Below are 23,154 nucleotides of genomic sequence, written 5' to 3'. Positions count from 1 at the left end.
TCAAAGAAATGAAAGTAAACAGTTGGTGATGTACATTTGTGAATCATTCTTCTCCTTTGCTAAATTCATTCCCTGTGTTTTCATTTTCTCACTTCAAGATGAATCCATCATTTCATTAGCAAGTAAAATTTAACTTGTGTAAAAATTATAAACCAGTTATTTTCTAGGTACTAATATAAACATCATTTTCCTTAATTTTCAGTGAATGAACTCCCAAATGGCTCCAGAATATAATATTTAGTTCTTATCAGAGGAGGAACAAGAACAAACATGGCAGTGACAGATGCATTTTATACAGTATTATTTTTGCTAAGTCAAAGAGGTAAAAGAAGAGTAAGTGGCTTGTCTAGCTGTCAGTCAAAAGAAAAAGGAAAATAATGGCTAGAGAGTGATAAGAAAAATGAGAACTAAACCAACAAGGAAGCCAGAAACAGGAGAATGAATTATTTTATTTAAGAACACAAGAGAGAGAGAGAGAGAAACTGTGACTATCTCTCATACTATTTTAACATTACCTGTTTGAGCAATTTATTGACAAAAAGACCGTGATAAACTCTACCCTTTTCTCCCTAAACTCTATCTCAGACTTTGACCATGTTTTCTCAGCTTCTATTACACTCCTCGTCCCGCTTCTATCCCACCAACCTTTACCCAAAGAAGAGTCCAGCTTCATTTCTGACTGAGACATTAATGATTAAGCTGTAGTTATTCTTTCAGAAAGCACTGCCCTTTCTGACATAGTTTGGTCAAAAACAAATGAACAGTCAGAAGTTACTAGTCAAGTTAACCACTAGAGGCACAGATGCCTTTAAAATCTAATTATGTCAGTGGCTCCCCCTGCTCTGGCCTCGTACCTCTAGAATTTGATCTGGCAGAGCAGATGGAATAGCACATGTATGCAAGGCACCAATTCATTTGCACTCATAGGTGCCCTGAATACCAAACTTTAGATAGTTGACACTAGTTCTCTGATACTCCTTTGTTTAGATAAAATTCTTCTTGGGTTATGGCAATACAATGCTAACATTCATAGAATCAAATAATGTCAGAGAGGGAAGGAATCTTAATCTTGTCCTATGGAAACTAAGCTTCCCTGATGATAGAAATCATTTAGGGATATATATATGTATATTTATATTTATATAAATTTACAGAGCAAATCACACACACACACACACACAAACTTATAGGCCTTTCCTTTGAAAAATCTTATTCAATAGATCTAAATAGGGATCTAAGAATTTGTATTTTTAATAAGCATCTCCAGTAATTCTTACAACATGGGTTTGGTGAACACTGGTTTGAAATCCCTCTGCTAGTCTAGTCTGAAGAATATTGCATAAGAGTTCAGAGGGACCAAGAAAGGACTAGAACCCCAGGCTCCAAGACCTATTCTAGAGCCGTCCTATCTTATCAAGGTGGCTCTTACACACCATTAGTTTTGCCAAGTTGAATCAGATAGCGGATAAAAGGCAAAAGGCCAAAGAGAAAAGCAAGTCTTGAAGAGAGTATAAACTCTTCAGAGACAAAAAATATAAGAAAAGTAGAAGAACCTAAATCAGTGAGAAAAGTAAAAAATATTTGTGACGTCAATGATTATGATAGTCTACAGTTGTGTACAAAAAGGAGACTGCGGCTCTAAAATGATAGTGTTGGCTGAAATAAAATGCACAACCTAAAAGTTGAGAGTTATGTTTTATTCTGTGGATATTTCTGAGGACTCAGCCCAGAATGACAGCCTCTCAGATCGCTCTGAGGGACTACTCCAAAGAAGTAGGGAGGAGCCAGGATATACAGGAGTTTTACAACAAAGACCAGGTAGTCAGAACATTAAAAGATTACTGTCAACAAAAGAAAAACAGACATCTCAAGGTAAAGAATTTAGTGCTTTTCTGTGTATGGGAAGGAGCAAATGTCTGGGCTCACTGAAATCATTCCTTTGACAAGCACCTAGCTATCTAAAGCCAGTATCCTGTCCTCTTACATTCTGAGTCCCCTCAGAGGACCACTGTGGAGGGCTGCAGAGGCTGGGCTGCCTGCTTGTCTGCACCCTGAGCTGACTGTGGGGGGTGGTGGCAGCTTGATGACATGGTGGAGTCAGCATTTTGTTTACTGATGTTGCTTGCAGTATTTTTCATTCACGGTGCTCCTCCTTGGTCCTAAATTCGACCAGTATTTTGGGAGACATTTCATGACCAATTTTGTCCCATGGCACTAGGAAGTCTCATTCCTAGATTAAGTGAAGATTCTGTTGACATGCCACTCAAAGTGCCAAATTTTGGGATCAGTCCTGTTGATAACCAAAAATTCTCTGGATCATCTGTCTTACTAGTTTATTATGATCCAGTAAATGTTTTCCCCTCACTGTTCCTTCCCATACCTAGAATCACACATCACAATTATACTATGCAGGGTTATAAATGTGATCTATTTGCTCAAGGTGTTTAGCCATTGTTAATCTTGTTGGAGGTCTAGTTACACATTGGGAAATCTGAGAGAAAACAATCTTATAAAATAGACAGGATGTAAGTAATACAGCTAGTAACGTTAATAAAGTCACATGTAGGGATTTAAGCCATGAGCTTCCAGAACCAAATCAGCTTCCCAAAAGATCACCAAGGCTAGGAAGTGGGTCATCTTAGGAGCAATCTGATTTTGCATGTGGGTCATTAAATGTGTTATGTTGGAGGACTCATCTGGTATAAAAACACAGCATTCAGTTTGAATTATGGCACAGGTGCCTCCTTGAGATGCTGTAAGGATGTCAAGGGCCATAAGATTTTGTAACACAGCTTTCCTCATCATAGAGATCTCAGAATTCAGTAAGCTAACAGCCTGACTGCTGTCATTTAAGGCCTTTTGGGTGAATTCTGTTAAGGCTCCAATATGAGAAATCACATCTTCCAGTCTTACTGAAGGCACAAAAATAGCTGCTAAATGATCATACCAGTGAAATACAGATCTCTTGATCCACTGGGCTTGCCTTGATGGTTAAGTTTGATGGGGTTGTATCTAAATTATCAAGTAAGTGGCCTCTAGCCCAAGGGAATCCTAAAGTACATCTTCCTATCCACCCTGGTGGAAGCCAGGGCCAAAGTTGGACTCACAAAGCCATTGAGTTCCATTAGGTGTGACCCAGTGTATTTCTGGTCACCTGACCCAATCTGTCCCATACCAGTCATTACCTTTAAAGGAAATGACATACTGGCATTTTTCATAAGGCACCCAGGCTAGTTTTCTACTGTTGATAGGCTGATTATCTTTAGTATGATTTAACTCTACCCAACAGAGTGGGGCTTTTAAACTTAGGTGACCATGGCCTGGTGTTAGCCAAATAAATTCATCCCATAACTAAGGGAAGGTCCCTTCTAATAGATAAGAGGTTAAATTTGGGGGTTGAAATTTAGCTTATTTTTCTGACTAAGCTTGAGTAAGGGAAAACTCATAATTATGGCCAGGGTCAGAATAAGTATGAAGCATGTTTGACTGGCCAAGTAAGGGGATCTCATCTAGTTCTATCAGCAGTGGCCCTGATAGAACTGTAATTTCATTCTTCTAATATAAATTTTCTAAGGGCCATCCAATCAGAGCCTTGGAGAGGAGAAACCCACCAAGGTAACCCAGAAGTACTGGATACTGGTAATTGACTACAAGCCCAGCAGTTAGATTGATTTCTAAAAATTGCATAGGATCATGACCATGATAGAAAAACATTTGATTTGTGTGCAAAGGTACAAGAAATTAAGAAGAAAAGTTTATAGATAAACATACGGGTCAGGTCTGGCATCTTGGGATAGCTGTCTACTTCTGATGTCTTCTTCTCATCCAGGCATTGATGTTTCTTTTCTATTAGAGAGTCACTTTAAGATGAGTTTGAGGTCAGCAGTTCTCTATACAGATCAGTTTGGTGCAGGGGCTCTTTTCAGGTGGGAAATACAAATCCAAGAGTCAACTCCCTTTAGTTTTGCTGCACATGAGCTAGTTAAGAGAACCTGATAAGGGCCCCTCCATTTAGGTTGGAGGCAGTCCTTTAAATGATGTCTTTTCCAGTATACATAATCTCCTGGCTGCAAGTCATGAGGTATCTGATCTTCATTTGAGGTAGATTAGCTTCAGAAACAAACTTAGAATGTCTAGCTAATAGACATTTGCAATAATGTCATATATCCCCCTTTAATAATATAGGTTTATATAATCCTTCATCTAATCTCCCCATGATAATCTCAAAGGGAGACAAATGATGTTTTCCAAAAGGGGTGGATCTGAGGTCGAGGAGAACCAACAGAAGGGCCTTAGGCCAATGTGAGGAATAAGCATCCATAATTTTATCCAATTGGGTTTGAATTTTTCCGTTTGTCCTTTCTATTAACCCAGAAGGCTGGGGATGATAAGCACGATAGAAATGTTGCATATTGGCCAAAGCTTGCAAATTTCTTTAAAAATTTGTCCAGTAAAATCAGTTCCTCTATCACTATGTAGTTCTGAACGGACTTCCCAAATAGGAGTCACTCTTTCTAAAATCAGTTTTCCTACTGATTGTGCCATGGCTCTTCTGCATGGGAATGCCTCAACGCAGTGTGAAAACATACAAATCATAACAAGAACATACTGATGACCCTGGGAGGGAGGCATTTGTACAAAATCAATCTGCCGCATTTCAAAAGGAAATGGAAAATTGGTAATGGAAAATTTCCTTGAGAACTATGTAATGGCTTCCCTGGGTTATATTTTGGACAAGTATTGCATCTCGAATAGACCTTCCGAGCTATAGTGAGAGAAGGTTTCCAAAAATATTTGTTACCCCAAAACACCATCATATCTGGGTTCCAATGGGTTAATTCATGAACATATTGTAAAATATGGTGAGTACTGAGCTCCAAATGGAAGGATAGGCTCCCTATTTGGGCCTATCCATAGCTATTTGTTGGAATTGAATTTTCCTCCCTTCTGCATCCAGATGTCCTTTTCTTAGTTGGGTGCCATACTCTGAAATTTTAACAACATATCAGTAAGGTTACTGGGAAGCTGAAAGGGAAAGATAATGGTTAGTTGGTCATTGTTGCTTTGTAAAGCTGTTGTCCTTTTGCTTCTGCAGTGTCAGCCTTTAAGTAACCCAGCATCTTAATAATAGCAGGTGCAGTTGGCAGCAGAATTGCATCTAATAACTCTGCCACTTGTTCCCCTTTTTTGTTGGGCTGTCCTGAGGATGCTAAAAATCTCCTTTGTTTCCAAAGCCTAACAAAGAAAGTCATGTTCAACTCCAAAAGCACAGCGGTTGTTTGTGTAAATACTAGCAGATTTTCCTTTTGCCAACTTTTTAATATATATTTTTATAGTATAGTCAGTTTGACAGTCTCTTGTCAGAGCTATTAATTCAGCCTGTTGGGCAGAAGAGACATTAGGCAAGGGAGCATTTTCAAGGATGGACACTAGAGAAACAATGGCATAGCCAGCCTGGTACTTTCCATGAGGTCCTCGCAGATATGAACCAGCAATAAATAATATAAAATCAGGATTATCTATTGGGCTTTCTCGAAGATCAATCCTGGGAGATAAAAAAGATTGTCAGTTACAACAGTACAATCATGCTTTTCATTATTGACGTCTGATTCTTCTGGGAGCAAGGTGGCTAGATTAAGTTTGTTACACCTGTGGAGAGTTACGTTTGGTGAGAGCAAGACAATCTCATGGGAAGTTAAATGGCTTGTTGAATAATGTTGTGTGTGATGAGAGTTTAGAAAGGCTTCCACAGAAAGGGGAACTTAGGGAAGGCTTCCACAAAATGGGGAACAAAGACTGAGAGGGTGGCCCATGACTATCTTCTGTGGTCTGACACAGCATAGCTGTTGCTGTGACAGCTTGGAGACGAGGGTGGAGGCCTTTGGCTACTGAGGCTTGTTGCTGGCTGTCATATCCTATTGGTTGGTAGTAACCACCGGGTTGTTGGGTTAATACTCCTAATGCAGCATCCTTGTTTTCATGTACAAAGAGAAAAAACAGGTAAATCATAATTTGGTTGCCCCAAAGCCAAGGCCTTTGCCAGGAGGTCCTTTGGGGTCTCCATGGCTTTAGAATGTTCTGTTTTCCAGCAAAGAGGTTCAGTTTGGTCTTGTTTAAGTAAACTATATAGTGGTTGAGTCACTAAAGAAAAATTTGGAATCCAATTCTTGCAGTGACCTGCAAGACCTAGAAATCCCCTTAGTTGTCTTTTTGTTTTAAGGTCAGGGAAAGCTAAAATGCCCTTTACTCTGTCTAGGTAAATTAAAAGCCCCTCCTGACATCACATGTCCTAAATATTCTGCATTAGCTTTACAAAGTTGTAATTTTTCTTTGGACACTTTATAACCCTTAGAAGCTAACTTCTGAAGCAAGTATAGGGTATCTTGTTGGCTATTTATCAAAGAATCTCAACATAACAGCAAATAATCTATATATTGTATCAAAACTGATTTATGAGGAAAAACTAGATAATCTAAGTCTGCTTTTAATATCTGAGAAAAATAAGTGGGGCTTTCAGTGTAGCCCTGTGGGTGGCATCACAGTCCACATATATTGTCATTCATTCCAAGTGAAGGCAAAAAGATACTGGTCATCAGGATGTACAGGTACACTAAAAATTACACAGAAGAGATCAAAGAAAAGAGATCACTTTTTTAGGGATATAGGACAGTAAGGTATGGGGATTAGATACTACAGAATGACGAGGAATAATAATAGCAGGAATAATAATAGACCTCAGATCTTGTACAAATCTCCAACCTTTGCCATTAGAATTTTTAACTGGCAGGATGGGAGTGTTACAAGGGCTGGTGCAAGGGACAATAAGCCCTTTCTTAATGTAAGCTGATATTAAGGAGTTTATTCCCTCTATAGTCTCTTGTCTCAATGAGTACTGATGAATATTCAGCGGGGGCATATTTTGATCTATGGTAATTTTAATCGGTGATGCAGAATGTATTCTCCCTATGTCAGTAGGATCAAATGCTCATAATTCTTCAGGTACTAAGCCTAACAATTTATCTTGTTCTACATCACCTTCATCATGGGTCACAGATACTGTATGATGAAGAAAATCTGATTGCTCTTTTAGGTCTAAAAACATTCTCCCTTAGGAGTAAAAGAGATATGGACTTCATAAGTTTCTAATAAATCTCTGCCTACTAGGTGAATAGGGACACTTTCTACTAGAAAAAGTTCTCCTAAGTAAAATTCTAAAGATAATGACTTAAAAGTCTTAATATTGCATTAGAGACCCCCACCATTTGCATTGAAGTATTACTCTGAGGGAGGGAGCCTTTGATTTTGGTAGGGTTTAAAACTGAAAACGTGGCCCCTGTATCTATTAGAGCCTTAACTGTTTCTCCCTGTATTTTCATTTCTACTTCTCCCAGAGTGTTAGAGAAGATGAAAGCTCCCCAGTGTTCCCTTGGGGCAGCCCTAATTTTGTTCAACTCAGTATTCTGGTCTGAAATCTAGCCTGTCCTCAAAATCTTTTTTCATTTTTCTGCAGTCGTTTTTTTGGTAGCTTGTTTTTTTACAGTAAAAGCAAATGCTAGTTTCCTCTGTCAGTCATGGGGATGGGGGTTTGTTAATCATCGACTGACCTTGCTACTTAATTGGCACAATTGGAAGTTCATAATTTTTATAGATGTATTCTGTTGGGCCAACTAACGTCCTTCAAAGTCCAATGACCCCCATTTCTGGGCTCTCAGATAAAGTACATTCTTAACTGGGCATGTTTCCCCTAACGAACTAATAGCCTCAGGTAATGCCTACCTTATCAGAGTCAAATCCCACTGCCCTTCACGGACCCTAAACCTCTTACTTCACCTACGGCCATTCAGAGGCTTGGGCACAAATTGATCAGGCACCTTCTGACCCTACCTTATAAAAGACCCCAATAACCGACCCTTGGTGCTCATGCAGGCACCCCTCGCCTGTGTGGCCCGCTGTTGCCTACAGCAGCATAACTACTGAAGCTTTCCCTTGGTCTTTACCCCGACACTCACACAGACACCTCTTGTCTGTGTGGCCCACTGTGGTCTATGAGAGTGTACCCTGATAAACTCCTTTCTATTCTTATACTTAACCTCTGGTAAATTGTTTTTACTAAACTATATGTCACCATGCCACCAACTGGCCCTGTTGCGGCCCACAACATTTGGTGCACACATTTGGTGACCACACTGGCTCCCTGAATGGGCTGCCATGTTGTGTCACACAACATATTCCTTTCCTTCCTCCTAATGGTTTTGGAAATTTGGTTGGCCAGTGTGACAAGGGCATTTGTATGTAATGCAGACCAACCTAAATTGTGTCTTTTAATTAGAGTAGCCAATTCTTCACCTATGCCTTCTAAAAAGGAAGGGTTAAGTAAAGGGTTGTTTTGGTGGTTAGAGAATGATTCAGGTGTCATACCTGAATATTGTTTATAAGTTTTCTCAAAACTCTTATAGTCATCCGGAATTGATTCATCTAGCCTTTGTTTGCATTGTTGAATCTTTGACCAATATATGGCTTTTGGTAAAAGCTCTGGGATAAGTCTAAGTAATTTATGAGCTAATTCCTTGCATTCAGCTCAAGCTTGTGGGCTATGTAAATAAAAATCTGTTAAGGGATCTTTCCACCCTGCTTTCTCTACCCATTCCTTTGTTTTACTTTTAGAAACTAATAGCTATATTAATTTATATATATCTGAAAACTCAGGCTCATAGGTTTGGATGGTTAGCTCAAATTCCTTAGCAAATCCTAGCGGATCTTGGCTAGGTTCGGAAAATTCCTTAGCTAAATCTCTAAATTCTGCTTGGGTCCGGGGTGTATACGTAAGCACTGAGGATGATTATCCTCTTCCCGTAATGGGTTTCTCCCTAAAGGGAGCTATGATTACCTCTGATTTTATGTCTTCCTTTTCTGGGGAAGGGGGAGGGGCAGTAGGCAGGGTTGATGGAAGAGAGAGGGGAATAGCCTCTGGATTGGGCAATTCAGATAAAAGAGATTATACAGGAGGAGCAGAGGGAGAGACAGGGTTAATGGTAGTGACTTCTTAAAATTCCAATGTTGTTTCAAGCAACCTTTTGCTGGTTTCCTGCAAAGAAGTCACTTTATCATTTCCCCTTTTAGAAGCTTCTAAATATCAATGAAAATAAGCATTCTATTCAGTCTTTCATTTTATAGCTGGCTTTTTCTAGCTACATATGCAAAAATATTAGTTTTGGAATATCAAAAGAGCCCCAATTTGAATGTAGCCATTATGGAAAACAGTATGGAGATTCCTCAAAAAACTAAAAATAGACTTATCATATCATCCAGCAATCCCACTCCTGGGCATATATCTGGAGGGAACTCTAATGTGAAAAGGTAAATGTACCCCAATGTTCACAGCAGTACTGTGTACAATAACCAAGACATGGAAACAACCTAAATGTCCACTGACAGATGACTGGATAAAGAAGTAGTGGTATAAAAAATGTTAAAAAAAAAAAAAAGAAGTTGTGGTATATTTATACAATGGAATACTACTCAGCCATAAAGAAATAAAATAATGCCATTGGCAGCAACATGGATGGATCTGGAGAATGTCATTCTAAGTGAAGTAAGTCAGATAGAGAAAGAAAAATACCATAGGATATCACTCATATGTGGAATCAAAAAAAAAAAAAAAAGAAAGGAAAAAGAGGACACTAATAAACTCATCTACAAAAGAAACAGACTCGCAGACATAATAAACAATCTTATGGTTACTGGAGAAAGGGGGTGAGAAGGGATAAATTTTGGAGTTTGAGATTTGCTCATGTTAACCACTATACATAAAAATAGATTAAAAAATTTCTCCTGTATAACACAGGGAACTATGTTCAATATCTTACAATGATCTTTAATGAAAATGAATATATGTATGACAGGGATATTATGTTGCACACCAGAAATTGACACATTGTAACTGACTATACTTCAATTGAAAAAAATAAAAGCCCCAATTTGTCCATTTTAGGTTGAGACCTCCTTTAATATAATTTCCCCAATCAGGTAAGTATTTACAAGTATAATTCCCATATATATTGTATATGAACCTGGCTGGGGTGTTAGCTGGAGGCTGGCAATCTGTTGTTCCTTTTTCTTTGGTTTTGAGAACTTTATTACCCATTCTGAGGTTGGTTTGTTGAAATAAAATTGCTAGTGACGATGGTGTGATGGGCTCGTGTGCTGCTTGAAAGCTTAACTCCTCTAGGTTTTTACCCAGAGTTGTCTCAGCTCCCTCCTATGTCTCAGGTTCCCCCTTTGGTGGTATAAGACCACCATGGGTGCTCAGATCACTGAATGACCAATTATTATTCGAGTCCCTGGTAGAGCAAATTTTAATTAAAATGAGTGGGTTTCCCTACAGGGACAGTTGCATGGCATGAGGTCTTTGCCTCCATCACTCCTGCAAGTTTCTCAGTCACCTGAGAAAGCTGTTGCTGGCCAGAAGGAGGAGTCCCATCTTCAGAGGTGAAAGGCCCTCATAAGATTTCAGTTTTATTTCAACAAACTCTATTAAAGTAGCCAGTTCAAGGAAAAATGACAGGCCAGCCTTCCTTTATTTACTCAGTCCAACCCTACTCAGTGTTCTCTTAACTGAGCAAAGTCTTTTCAGTCTTTTAACTGAGGATAACCCACTCAATGTCTAAACTGAGCACAAATCTTCCTAGTGGCTTTCACTGAGGATAACCCAGGTATCCCTTATTGAAACTAAGTTTCAAGGATAACCTACTCCTCCAGAGAGGATTTTAACACCACCAAATAAAACTTAGGATCATCAACCAATAACGGGAGAATCTAGAATCAGGACTCACAGAGGAGGAGGATGGGTGCAAGAGGCCTCGGCTGGTACCAAGGTTCTGGATCCTTGTAGAGTTCAGGTGAAGGACAGAAGTCTGCTCTGGGTCCCTTCACAATGGTCACCAAAACTGCTGACTGAAATAAAACGCACAACCTAAAAATTGAGAGTTATGTTTTATTCTGTGGATATTTCTGAGGACTCAGCCCAGAATGACAGCCTCTCAGATCGCTCTGAGGAACTGCTCCAAAGAGGTAGGGGAGAAGCCAGGATATACAGGAGTTTTACAACAAAGACCAGGTAGTCAGAACATTAAAAGATTACTGTTAACTAATGAAAAACAGACATCTCAAGGTAAAGAATTTAGTGCTTTTCTGTGTATGGGAAGGAGCAAATGTCTGGGTTCACTGAAATCATTCCTTTGACAAGCACCTAGCTGTCTAGGGCCAGTATCCTGTCCTCTCACATTCTGAGTTCTCTCAGAGGGCACCACTGTGGAGGGCTGCAGATGCTGGGCTGCCTGCTTGTCTGCACCCTGAGCTCACTGTAGGGGGTGATGGCAGCTTGATGACTTGATGGTTTCAGCATTCTTTGTTTACTAATATGGCTTGCAGTATTTTCCATTCACAATAGATATTAATATAGTCAGAGAGGGGAGGCAAATATGAAATTAAAAGAGAACATGTGCTTAAGCAAGGTGTATGAATGTAAAATCACATAAAAATAAACTGTAACAAGTATCAGCAAAAACAAATAGAAAAGGGAATTTAAAAAATACCAGCTACAATAGCATAGAAGATACCTAGGAATAAATCTAATGAAAGATGTTTAAGAGATCAATACCAAACACTCTAAAACTTTATTGAAAGAAATTAAAGATCTAAATAAATGGAGACATACCATGCTCATGATTTGAAAGGTTCATCTTGTAAAAATGTCAGCATTTCCCAAACCAATCTACAGTTGCAACACAAAATCCAACAGGGTTTGTGAGTGTAGAAAATGACAAGTTGATTTTAAAAATTCATATGGAGATGCAAAAAAACCAAGAATAGCAAAGGCAATCTTGAAGAACAATAATGGAGGATTTGCACTACTCAGTAGCAGATCTACTGAAAAGCTACAGTAATGATAATAGAGAGAAATTGACCCAAACATAGATACGGCAGTCAATGGAACAGAACAGAGCACAGAAAAAGACCCACACATACACTGAGGCATCATTTATGACAAAAGTGACACTGCAGTGCAGCGGGGGAAATGATGGTGTTTTCAATTTAAAAAACAGTATCTGGATACTCATATGGAAAAAAATGGTTTTACTCTCATCTTACACCATGCATAAAAACCAGTTCTATACAGATTACAGGTCTAACTGTTAAAGTTAAATAAAAATAAGGCTTTTAGAGGAAAATATAAAAGAACATCTGTATGACTGTGGAGTAAGCCAACATTTCTCAAATAAGACATAAACAATGGCAATCATAAAAGAAAAACAATTGATACATGACTATTAAAATTAATAATTTTGTCATTCATCAAAAGATACCATTAAGAGTAAAAAGATAACTCACAATGTGGGGGAAAATATGCATATTACATACGTCTGTCAAAGGGTTTGTGTCCAGACTATATAAATAACTTCAAAAATCAGTAACAAAAAGATCGATATTCAGATTTTTGAGTCTTTTGTAATTATAATACTGCAATAATAACCTTGCAAGTAAGTCAAATGTATCTGTAGAATATATTTCCAGAAGTGAGACTGCTTGACAAAAGTATGTTTCTATAATTTTTAGAACTGCCTATTCATTTCCTTTGTCCACTTTTCTATTGAGTCATTTGTCCCTTTCTTATAAGTTTGTAAGATCTACTTTTATATTAACGCTTTCAACCTCGACATTGCAAATATTTTTTCTATTGATTTCGTTTGTGGATTTTAAAAGGCACAAATCTTAAGTGTAAAACTCCATCATATTTTAAGTATGTGTAATTCACACAACCACCACTCAGGTAAGATATTTGTAGTAAATACTTATTTATAATAAATACATTATATATAACATTATATATTTATAATAAATAAAATAAACATACATATTTGTAATAATATAAATAAATATGTATCTCTAGCACCTCAGTGCTGGAAGCCCTTCAGAGTAATAACTGCTGCTTCCCTTCCGTCTCTCAGCCAAACTATCCTCCCTCGTGGTAACCAGTATTTTGACTTCTATCACCATAGGTTTGCTTTGTCTGTTCCGAATTTCATAAAAATGAAATAATGCCATTTACAACGTTTGTGTTTGATTTCTGTTACTTAACATTACGTCTGTGAGATTCATCTGTTGTTGCCTGTAACAAGATTCTTTTCTCCATTGTTCAGTAGAACTCACAAATATGCCACAATTTATTTCTCCATTTTTTTGTTGAAGGACATTTGGTTTGTTTTCAGTTTTAGGGTTGGCTATTGTTGTCTTAGTTTAAGCTAGGAATTATGCTTCCCAGAATCATCTAGATCAGAACTTGAGTGAGATTTGGGAGGTAGAAGTGAAGTAGCAGGTATTACTCTGAGTGGTCACAGACTGGGTGGAGGTCATGGTCAGATACCTTGTGCCAGTGAGGCTTTGTCCTTTGCTGATGAATCTGAGTGTATAGGAGAATGCATTCAATGTACAGGCTGTTTATATAGCCTCAGGGTTGGGCAGGAGCGTGTGAATAGGTTGGGGCATTTTTGGTCTCTGCTGCACATGTACACAGCCTGAGCCCGAAATACCATTGCCTTCACTAGGACTGCAACCTCAGACTAGTAGGGCTAAACTCTTGGCCATTCCCCTCTGGTCAGCACTGAAGAGGTCATTCCTACATACAGCCTTGCTGTGCATGGGTGTTACCTACTCCTACCAATTGAGAGAGTCCTCATGAAGGAGCGAGCTCTCAATCTTTTTAGAATACATTTTTTATGATTTTTTTTGATTCTTGAGCTGTTAATTTTGATTCATCTCTTAAGAAAACTGGAAATTACTGGAGTAATTATTATAGGAGTAGTATGTGAATGATATAATTCCTGAATTCTGACATGTCTAAGAATGCCTTCTTACCAAACTGTGGATACATAATTCATAGGTCACACTCATATCCTTGTGCAGACGCAGCTTTACTAACTTCAGAGGTATGGAATAGTTCAGAGCCCACTGATTTTTGTTCCTTTGTAGCCAACTTAATTTTCCTACTTACATGCTTATATTATCATCAGTCTCATCAAACCACTCAGAAAGGTCAAACTGAAAGAATATGAGCTTATGTTAACTAACCTTACTTTAATAATCATTTCATAATATATTCACGTTTCAAATCATCACACTGTACACTTTAAAACTTACACAATGTTATATGTCAATTATATTTCATTAAAGCTGGGAGAAAAAAAGATATGTGCTTAGAGTCATGTTAGGATGGTTCTGACAGAGAACCTCACATCTGAGAACTTGTCTCATCCATGGCTCCCTACATTTCAACATCCGAAAATGCATCAAATAAGGAGATAACATGAGCAAAGGAGATATTATTTCATTATTCTCTAAACTACTTATGTTTTCCCTTAAGGGGTATAGAGAATGATACAGTAGGTATTCAATCCATAAAAAAAATCTTTAAGAACATGTTTCATTTATGGGGGAAATAATAACGGGGGAAAGAGTGGAGCTGGGCTTTTAAAAAAAATGTATGGGTGAAATATGTTTCATTTATTAAAATTTTTTTTAATTTTTATTTTTTGATTTACAATGTTGTGTTAGTTTCTGGTGTACAGCATAGTGATTCAGTTATACATAAATATATATACATATTCTTTTTCATTACAGGTTACTACAAGCCATTGAATATAGTTCCCTGTGCTATACAGCAGGACCTTGTTGTTTAGCTATTCTGTAATAGTAGTTTGTAGCAGCCAATCCCAAACACCCAATTTATCTCTCCCTCCCTCTCCCCCTCCCAGTAACCAAAAGTTTGTTTTCCATGTCTATGAGTCTCTTTCTGTTTTATAAATAAGCTGTAAATCTAAATAGCTCAAGGATGAGCTGTTTAGATTGCAGGAGGTATACTTTGAGAACATAATGTGTGTTATGTATTCAGCATTATCAGCTCATATCAACATGTACTCATTTCTGGCAGAGTAAACACTAAAAAAAGAAATCAGCAGTAAAAGCTATTATAATTTGTATTCCTGTTAAAATGATAAGCATGTTTTACTAACACTTTGAATACTCAAGCTTGCTTTAGTTAAGAAATAAATAATACAGTTGTGGTATTGATGAATAAATATATATAAAAGTGAGAATACAAAGAAATTGTAACTGAAGGTAGGCCAGAGAGATAAAGGGAGAGAGAAGACAGTGGTAGAGATTAAAACTAAAACTTAAGAATTAAAAAAAAAAAATAACTACAGAACTTCCTATAGTAAGAGGTGAAGTTGAATAAAAATTTTTTTCATAGTTGCCAAAACTTGGAAGCAACCAAGATTCCTTCAGTAAGTTAGTGGATAAATAAACAATAATACATCCAAACAATGTAATATTATCCAGTGCTAAAAAGAAATGAACTATCAAGCCATGAAAGAGATACGGTGGAAATTTAAGTGCATATTACTAAGTGAAAGCAGTAAATATGAAAAGGTTGTTTACTGTATGATTCCAATTATAAGACATTCTGGAAAAGGCAAAACTAAGGAGACAGTAAAAAGATCACTGATTGCCGGTGCTGGGGTGTGGAGGAATGAACTGGCGGAGTACAGGATTTTTAGGGCAGTGAAACTATCTTGTATGATACTGCAGTGGTGGATAAAAGTCATTATACATTTGTTAATACCCACAGAACGTACAACACAAAGAGTGACCTCTAATGTATAGGACTTTGGGTGATGGTGTGTGAATATAGGTTCATGAATTGTAAAAAACAAAACAAAACAAAAAAAACCCGTACCACTCTGGTGCAGGATGTTTATATTGTAGGGGAGGTTGTGCATGTGTGGGAAGAGGGGTATATGAGGATCCTCTGTACTTTCTGCTCAGTTTTGTTGTGAACCTAAAACTGCTCTTAAAAATAAAATTTTAATTAAAAAAAAAAAAGACCTTGCTGCTGGTCAGTAGTTTTCAACTATAATATTTATCATTTCCTACAAACTCAAAAATGTTATAGGTATAAATATTAATTATGTATCTCATTAACACAACTGCTTATTTTTACCTCAAAAGCAAAATAAAATAAAAATATCTAAGAGATAAAAGAACATGATAAAATATGTGAGAGATAAGAGAACAACTGTTTCATTAAAACAATTACTTAGCTTCACCTTTACCCTAAGTTATAACTTACTTTTCGACTAAAATTTAAGAAGCAACAGATAAAAAGGCTCAGAGATATAATTAAAACAATGGACATTTATTATAAATCAACAATTTTGACATTTCACAATTGAAAACAGCAGTGTGGTAAAAAAAGAACACTGAACTTGAACTTTAGAACACCTGATCTGCCACTTGTTAACTAACAATATGTGGGCAAGTTACCTAACCTCTGGGTTTGTTTTCTTATCTGTTAAACTTCATAAAAGTTTTAAGATTAAATGAAAACAAATGAAAATGCTGGTACTCATAAAAGGTAAGGGAAAAAAAGTAATATTAACTGAACCAGAGTTCAAAAACTCTGAACTGGATTTAATTTCTTATCATCAAAAGTTAAGATTCCTTTTCCTCAGTCTTAGGAATTTTTATTCTTAATATAAAATAAATTATCACATGTCTTGTAAATTTATACTTAGAGCTCAATATTTCTTCAGTCATCACTGTCACTTCCTGATTCACTCAGCTGCAAATCATTTCCTAAAATAAAAAAAGCAACACTGTAACAATATTTTAATATTGAATATTTTTGGAAAACATAGATATTATGCAAAATATAACCCCAAAGTGATCCTCATTGGCCAGTATTTTGTCTTTAATAATCATAGATGCTTATCCTATAATTTAGTCACATCATTAGTAACTCAAATAATACTGCCTATAAAGAAAAAAATAAACCATCAATCTTCAGTATAGTTTTAGTATTAACTGACATCTATTTTAATCTTTTTTCATATACCAACATCACCTCTTTTTTATACCACTGATTTAATTACATCAGGAAATGAGAAGAAAATGTGGTTTAGAAGATCATTCTATTTTGAAGAATGAAATAAAGTTATATAATTTTTTAAAGTTTCAGCCAAAATCATTAAGTAGTATATGTTAAGAGTAACTCACATTGATTCTTTTGTAATACATCCATGTGGTTATAGTCATGGAACTTACAGTCCAAATGGGGAGACAGATAGTAAACAAGTAGACAAACATATAATGTAATATTTATCTCAAGTAGGGATAAGTACTATGAAAAAATGAAGATGGGTGTAGGGGAGTGGTGGAAGGAGCTATTTAGACAGAGCAGTTAGGAAGGCCTCCTTGAGATAGAACATTTGGACAGAGATCCAAATGTTGAGAGAGAGTTGTGAAAATATGGAGGCGGAGAAACTGCCCAGGCTCAAGGAACAGAAAATACAAATGCTCCAAGGTAGAAGCATGCTTATTGTGTTCTCTGACAGCAAGAACACCACTGTGGCTGGAGTGGAATGAATGAGAAAAGAACAGTAGGAAATAGGTCAGAAAGATACCTAAAGACCATGCTGTAGAGGTCATGGTTAAAAAAAAAACTTCAGATTTTGTTTGAAATGTAATGGGAATTCAATTCATTGGAAAATTTTAAGCAGGCAACTGAATTGAACTCTATCGCATATCAGTGAATAGGCTATAATAGTGTGGAAGAAACATGGAATCAAGTAGAGCAGTTATGAGCCTATGTAGTTTCTTACGCAAGAAATAATACTGGCTTTGAGATGGACAAACACTGTATGATTTCACTTATATGTGGAATGCAAAAAACAAAGCAAATGAACAAGCCGAAACAGAGTGATGAATGCAAAAAACAAATAGGTGCCAGAAGGGAGAATGGTAGGGTGAGGAGAGAAATAGGTGAGGGAGATTAAGCAGTACAAACTTTCAGTTATAAAAGAAATGAGTCACAGGTATGAAATGTACAGTGTAGGGAATATAGCCAATAACTATGTAATATCTTTAATTGATGACATATTATAACTAGACTTATCATGGTGATCATTTTGAAGTATACAGAAATATCAAATCACTATGTTGTGTACCAGGAACTAACATAGTGTTATAGGTCAATTATAGTTCACAACCAAACAAACAAGCAAGCTCATAGAAAAAAGATCAGATTTGTGGCTACCAGAGGTAGGGGGTTGGGGGTGGAGATCAAATGAAGGTAGTCAAAAGATACAAACTTTCAGTTATAAGATAAATAAGTACTAGGGATGTAATGTATAATATGATGAAAAGAATTAACACTGCTGTATGTTATAAAAGGAAGTAAATCCTAAGAGTTCTCATCACAAGGAAAAACATTTTTTTTTCTATTTCTTTAATGCTGTATCTATATGCAATGATGGATGCTCACTAAATCTATTGTGATCATTTCATGATGGATGTAGTCAAACATTAGTTGTACACCTTAAAATTATACACTGTTGTATGCCAATTATATCTCAATAAAACTGGGGAAAAAAGAAAAAGAAATAATATTGGCTTAGACTCAGGTGGTCCAGGTGAAGGTAATGCTAAATGGTCAAATTTATAATTTGCTTTGAAGATAGAGCTTACAGGATTATCAACAGTATTGGATTTAGTGCATGAGAGAAAGAGAAAAGTGAAGAATGACCTCCAAGGTTTCTGGTCTAAACAACTGAATAAATGGTGGTATCATTCACTGAGATGAGAAACACCAGAGGAACAAGACTGTAAGAAAAATCACAAGTTCAATTTTCAACATGGTACATTTGAAATAGCTAATAAACATTCAAGTATATATGGTACAGGCAAATGGATATATGAGTCTGAAGCTCAAGGTAGAGGCTAGAGCTAAAAAAGTGGTGCTGGGAAAACTGGAAGCTTCCTGTAAAAGAGTGAAATTAGAACATTCTCTAACACTATACGCAAAAATAAACTCAAAATGGATTACAGACTAAGTGTGAGACCAGATTCTATAAAACTCCTAGAGGAAAACATAGGCAGAACACTCTTTGACATGAATCACAGCAATATTTTTTTTGAACCAGCTCCTAGAATAATGGAAATAAAAGCAAAAATAAACAAATGGGACCTAATTAAACTTAAAAGCTTTTGCACAGCTAAGGATACCATCAACAAAATGAAAAGACAACCTACAGAATGGGAGAAAATATTTGCAAATGATGTGACCAACAAGGGACTAATTTCCAAAATATACAAACAGCTCATACAGCTTAATATTTTTTTAAAAAAGCAATCCAATTAAAAAAAATGAGCAGAAGACCTAAATAGATATCTCTCCAAAGAAGATATCCAGATGACCAACAGGCACATGAAAAGATACTCAGCATCACTAATTGTTAGAGAAATGCAAACCAAAACTACAATGAGATATCACCTCACACCAGTCAGAATGGCCAACATTAAAAAGTTCACAAATGATAAATGCTGGAGAGGGTGTGGAGACAAAGGAACCCTCCTACATTGTTGGTGAGAATGTAAGTTGGTGCAGTCCACTATGGAGGACAGTATGGAATTTCCTTAAAAAACTAAAAATAAACTTACCATATGATCCAGCAATCCCACTCCTCGGCATATATCCAGAGGAAAATATAATTCGAAAAGACACATGCACCCCAAAGTTCACAGCAGCACTGTATACAATAGCCAACACATGGAAACAACCTAAAAGTCCATTGAGAGATGACTGGATAAAGAAGATGTGGTATTTATACACAACGGAATACTACTCAGCCAAAAAAAATAATGAAATAATGCCATTTGCAGCACAATGGATGGACCTGGAGATTGTCATTCTAAGTGAAGCAAACCAGAAAGAAAAAGAAAAACACCATATGATAAATATGGCTTATATGTAGAATAGATATGGCTTATATGTAGAATTGAAAAAAAGGACAAAAATGAACTTATGTACAAAACAGAAACAGACTCACAAACATAGAGAACAAACTTATGGAACTTATGGTTACCAGTGGGTAAAGGGGGTGGGAAGGGATAAATCAGGAGTTCAAAATTTGCACCTCTTGGGGAATGATGGAAATGTTAGCTATCTTGATTGTGGTGGTAGTTTCATATGTGTATACACCTATCAAAATTCATCAAATTGTATATCTGAAATATGTGTAGCTTACTGTACAAGAATTATACCACAACAGAGGTGTTTTTAAAAAGTATTCTTTTACACAGATTTAAAATTCTCTGAAACTTACAAGGATGCAACTATCATGTAAACTGAAAGACTTTACCTTTTTTTTTAGAACTTTACAAGGATTTTCTTTTTTTAATCATTTTTGAAAACATCAGTGATATCAATGCTGCTCATTGTATTTGGATCAGCAGTATAGTACCTCAACACTTCTCTGCGTATGCAATTCTATGAATATATATGTACATACTTTTCCAGCCCTTATTTGAACAAGTTAAATAAAAAGAAAAATTATCGACATACGAGTTGAATGCTGTCTTGCTTCTCTTAGTTTCAAATTTATTCATTAAAAGTAAGTGCAATTTTCTGGCACTTTGTTAGGTCTTCTGGTCATACCTGAACATTTTCAAAGTAGAATATATGCTATTTTTATTTTGTCTTATTATATTAATTATTATCAAAGATGTATGTGCCTAGATGATACTTAGCTATGAAATTCATTTCAACATAATAATACCATAACATAGTATGTTATTAAAGAGAATTCTGAGTCTGAAAAGGTTGAGAAATGAGATGACTGCAGTAACAGTAAAAAAAAGAAAAAGGAATTTATTTCCTCTTATTAGGAAACTTACAGTTTGGATAAAATGTATCAGGAAAAGAAATTCACTAATTTTTAAAAAGAAATCCTAAGTGGTTATTACTGGTATAACAAGATCACTGCTAATTTTTCCATATCATTTTTTAAAATATGCCTATGTTTAGAAAGGGAAGATGTTCTTTCTTTGGATTTTTTTTAATGTAGTAGTGAGTTTACAATGTTGTGTCAATTTCTAGTGTACAGCATAATGTTTCAGTCATACATATACATACATATATTCTTTTTCATAATCTTTTTCACTATAGGTTACTACAAGATATTGAATGTAGTTCCCTGTGCTATACAGAAGAAACTTGTTTATCTATTTTATACATAGTAGTTAGTATCTGCAAATCTTAAACTCCCAATTTATCCCTTCCCGCTCTCTTTTCTCCCTGGTAACCATAAATTTGTTTTCTATGTCTGTGAGTCTGTTTCTGTTTTGTAAGTAAGTTCATTTGTGTGTGTGTGTGTGTGTTGTTGTTTTGTTTTTTTTTTAGATTCCACATATGAGTGATAATTACATGGTATTTTTCTATCTCTTTCTGGCTTACTTCACTTAGAATGACATTCTCCAGGTCTATAAGCACCATTTAGGTGTACCCCCAAACTGCTGAGATATTTCTGATACTGCTTACTTATAAATATTTTATAATTTCATTATAATTTCCTTTTAACATGTAAGTCACTAAGTCTATGTGCTCTGACAGTTTCTAAGCATGTATTTTAAATTATTTTTGTTATTTATTTTTATTTTCATTGTATTATAGTCATATGATATGATTGATAAAATATTAATTCTTTTAAATGTGTTATTTCCTTTGTTCTAATGGAAAGTAATTTCTATAAATGCTTTATATTTATATTCTTAAAAGAATGCCTAGTTTTCCTTTTTAGACTGTAAGATTCTGTGTATTTACTATTAGAATGGGCATGTTAATTATGTTGTTTGAAGATTTTATACCCTTACTAAATTCTATCTGCTTGATTAGAGATACATTAAATCTACTATTATGATAGATTTGTCAGTTTCTCCTATTTCTGTCAAATTTTGTTTTAAGTATACACACATATGTAACTACATACTTTAATATATGTACATAGATTATGAAGGTGTATTATTATGGGCATACAGATTCATAACTGTTTATCCCTCTGGTAAATTGAACTTTCGTCATTTGTCCATTCAAGAAATCAGATGCTAAAATTTCACCTCTCAGGTTAGGGATAATAGCACTAAAGACAAATAACTAGAAGCTCAAAAGACCTCTCCTGGTCCCTAATTAACTCATAGTTTTATATTAACTCTCTACCACCCATTTGTGGCTCCTCCCTTGTTTAGTTCTGTTATTAGGCTACAGCTATTCAGTCTTTCCTAGCTGCTCACTTTATCATTATTAATTAACATAGTGAAATTAGTTTTAACCAAACAGAAAGTCCCATTCTCCCCCAGAGTATCAGCCTGCATGCCTTCATTAAAAAGAATTTATGGAGCATCTACTATATATCAGGTACTGTGCTAGGTGTTAGTACTAGTATTCAATGATAAGCAACATAAACAAGATCACTGTCCTTCCAGAACTTATACTTTAGAAGAAAGCAAATCACACAAATATAAATGTATAATTGTGACAACTGATATAAAGAAGACATTGCTCTGAAGGTCTATAACAAGAGGGATTTGACCCTGTCAAAAAGGTCAAGAAAGTCTTTGTTGATAAAGTAAACCTTAAACTGTAACCTTAAGGAGAAAAAGTTAACACATGAAAAGAAGAAAGTGCTTCTGGCTGAATGGACAGCACATGTAAAGGCCCTGGGGTAGGTTAAAGTATTTGAGAATGGTGACAAAAAGAAGGCAAATGTTGCTATAACAAAAGGAGCAAGACCATAATGTTAAAATGTTTTGTTTCTATCCTAAAAGAAATTATAAGCTACTGAAAAGCATAAAGTAGGAGAGACAAAATATATTTGAATTATGCAAAATACATTTGACATGGCTGCAATGTACTTAGTGATCAAAAATGGGTTTGAACTGATAAGAGGTGAACTGGTTAAGAAGTCACTGCATAGTTTAAAGCAAAAAAATAATAGGTTTAACTACAGTGACAGTAGTTGAGATGCACAGAAGTAGATGAATTTGAGATTAAGGAGGTAAAATAAATAAGACTTGGTGAAAAATTGACTAAACTATATAAAGGGAGAGGAAGTCAACCCTTGGATACAATCAGGCTTCTGGTTTGCACAATTAGATGAATTCTGCCTTTCACTAGAAGGAAACACAGTTAGTCAAAGATTATAAAATGGTTTTGGACAAAGTGAATTTGAAATGTCTTTTAACATGAGATAACGTTGGATTTAT

General features: G+C 35.9%; 1 protein-coding gene across 1 annotated transcript in view; it reads right to left on the bottom strand.

Annotated features, from left to right (window-relative positions):
- Positions 1-16,231: 16,231 nt before the first annotated feature.
- The window catches only part of EAF2 (ELL associated factor 2), a 38,372-nt gene continuing 31,449 nt past the window's right edge, over positions 16,232-23,154 (bottom strand). The window contains exon 6 of the mRNA XM_006189867.3: positions 16,232-16,692. Within this exon, the coding sequence (XP_006189929.1) occupies positions 16,646-16,692 (47 nt within the window). The 3' untranslated portion in view covers positions 16,232-16,645. The remainder of the gene's footprint in view (positions 16,693-23,154) is intronic.

This window comes from Camelus ferus, chromosome 1 (genome assembly GCF_009834535.1).
Source record: "Camelus ferus isolate YT-003-E chromosome 1, BCGSAC_Cfer_1.0, whole genome shotgun sequence".
Lineage (NCBI taxonomy): Eukaryota > Metazoa > Chordata > Mammalia > Artiodactyla > Camelidae > Camelus > Camelus ferus.
Note: the sequence above shows the minus strand (reverse complement) of the source record. Positions and strands in the feature narration are given on the sequence as shown.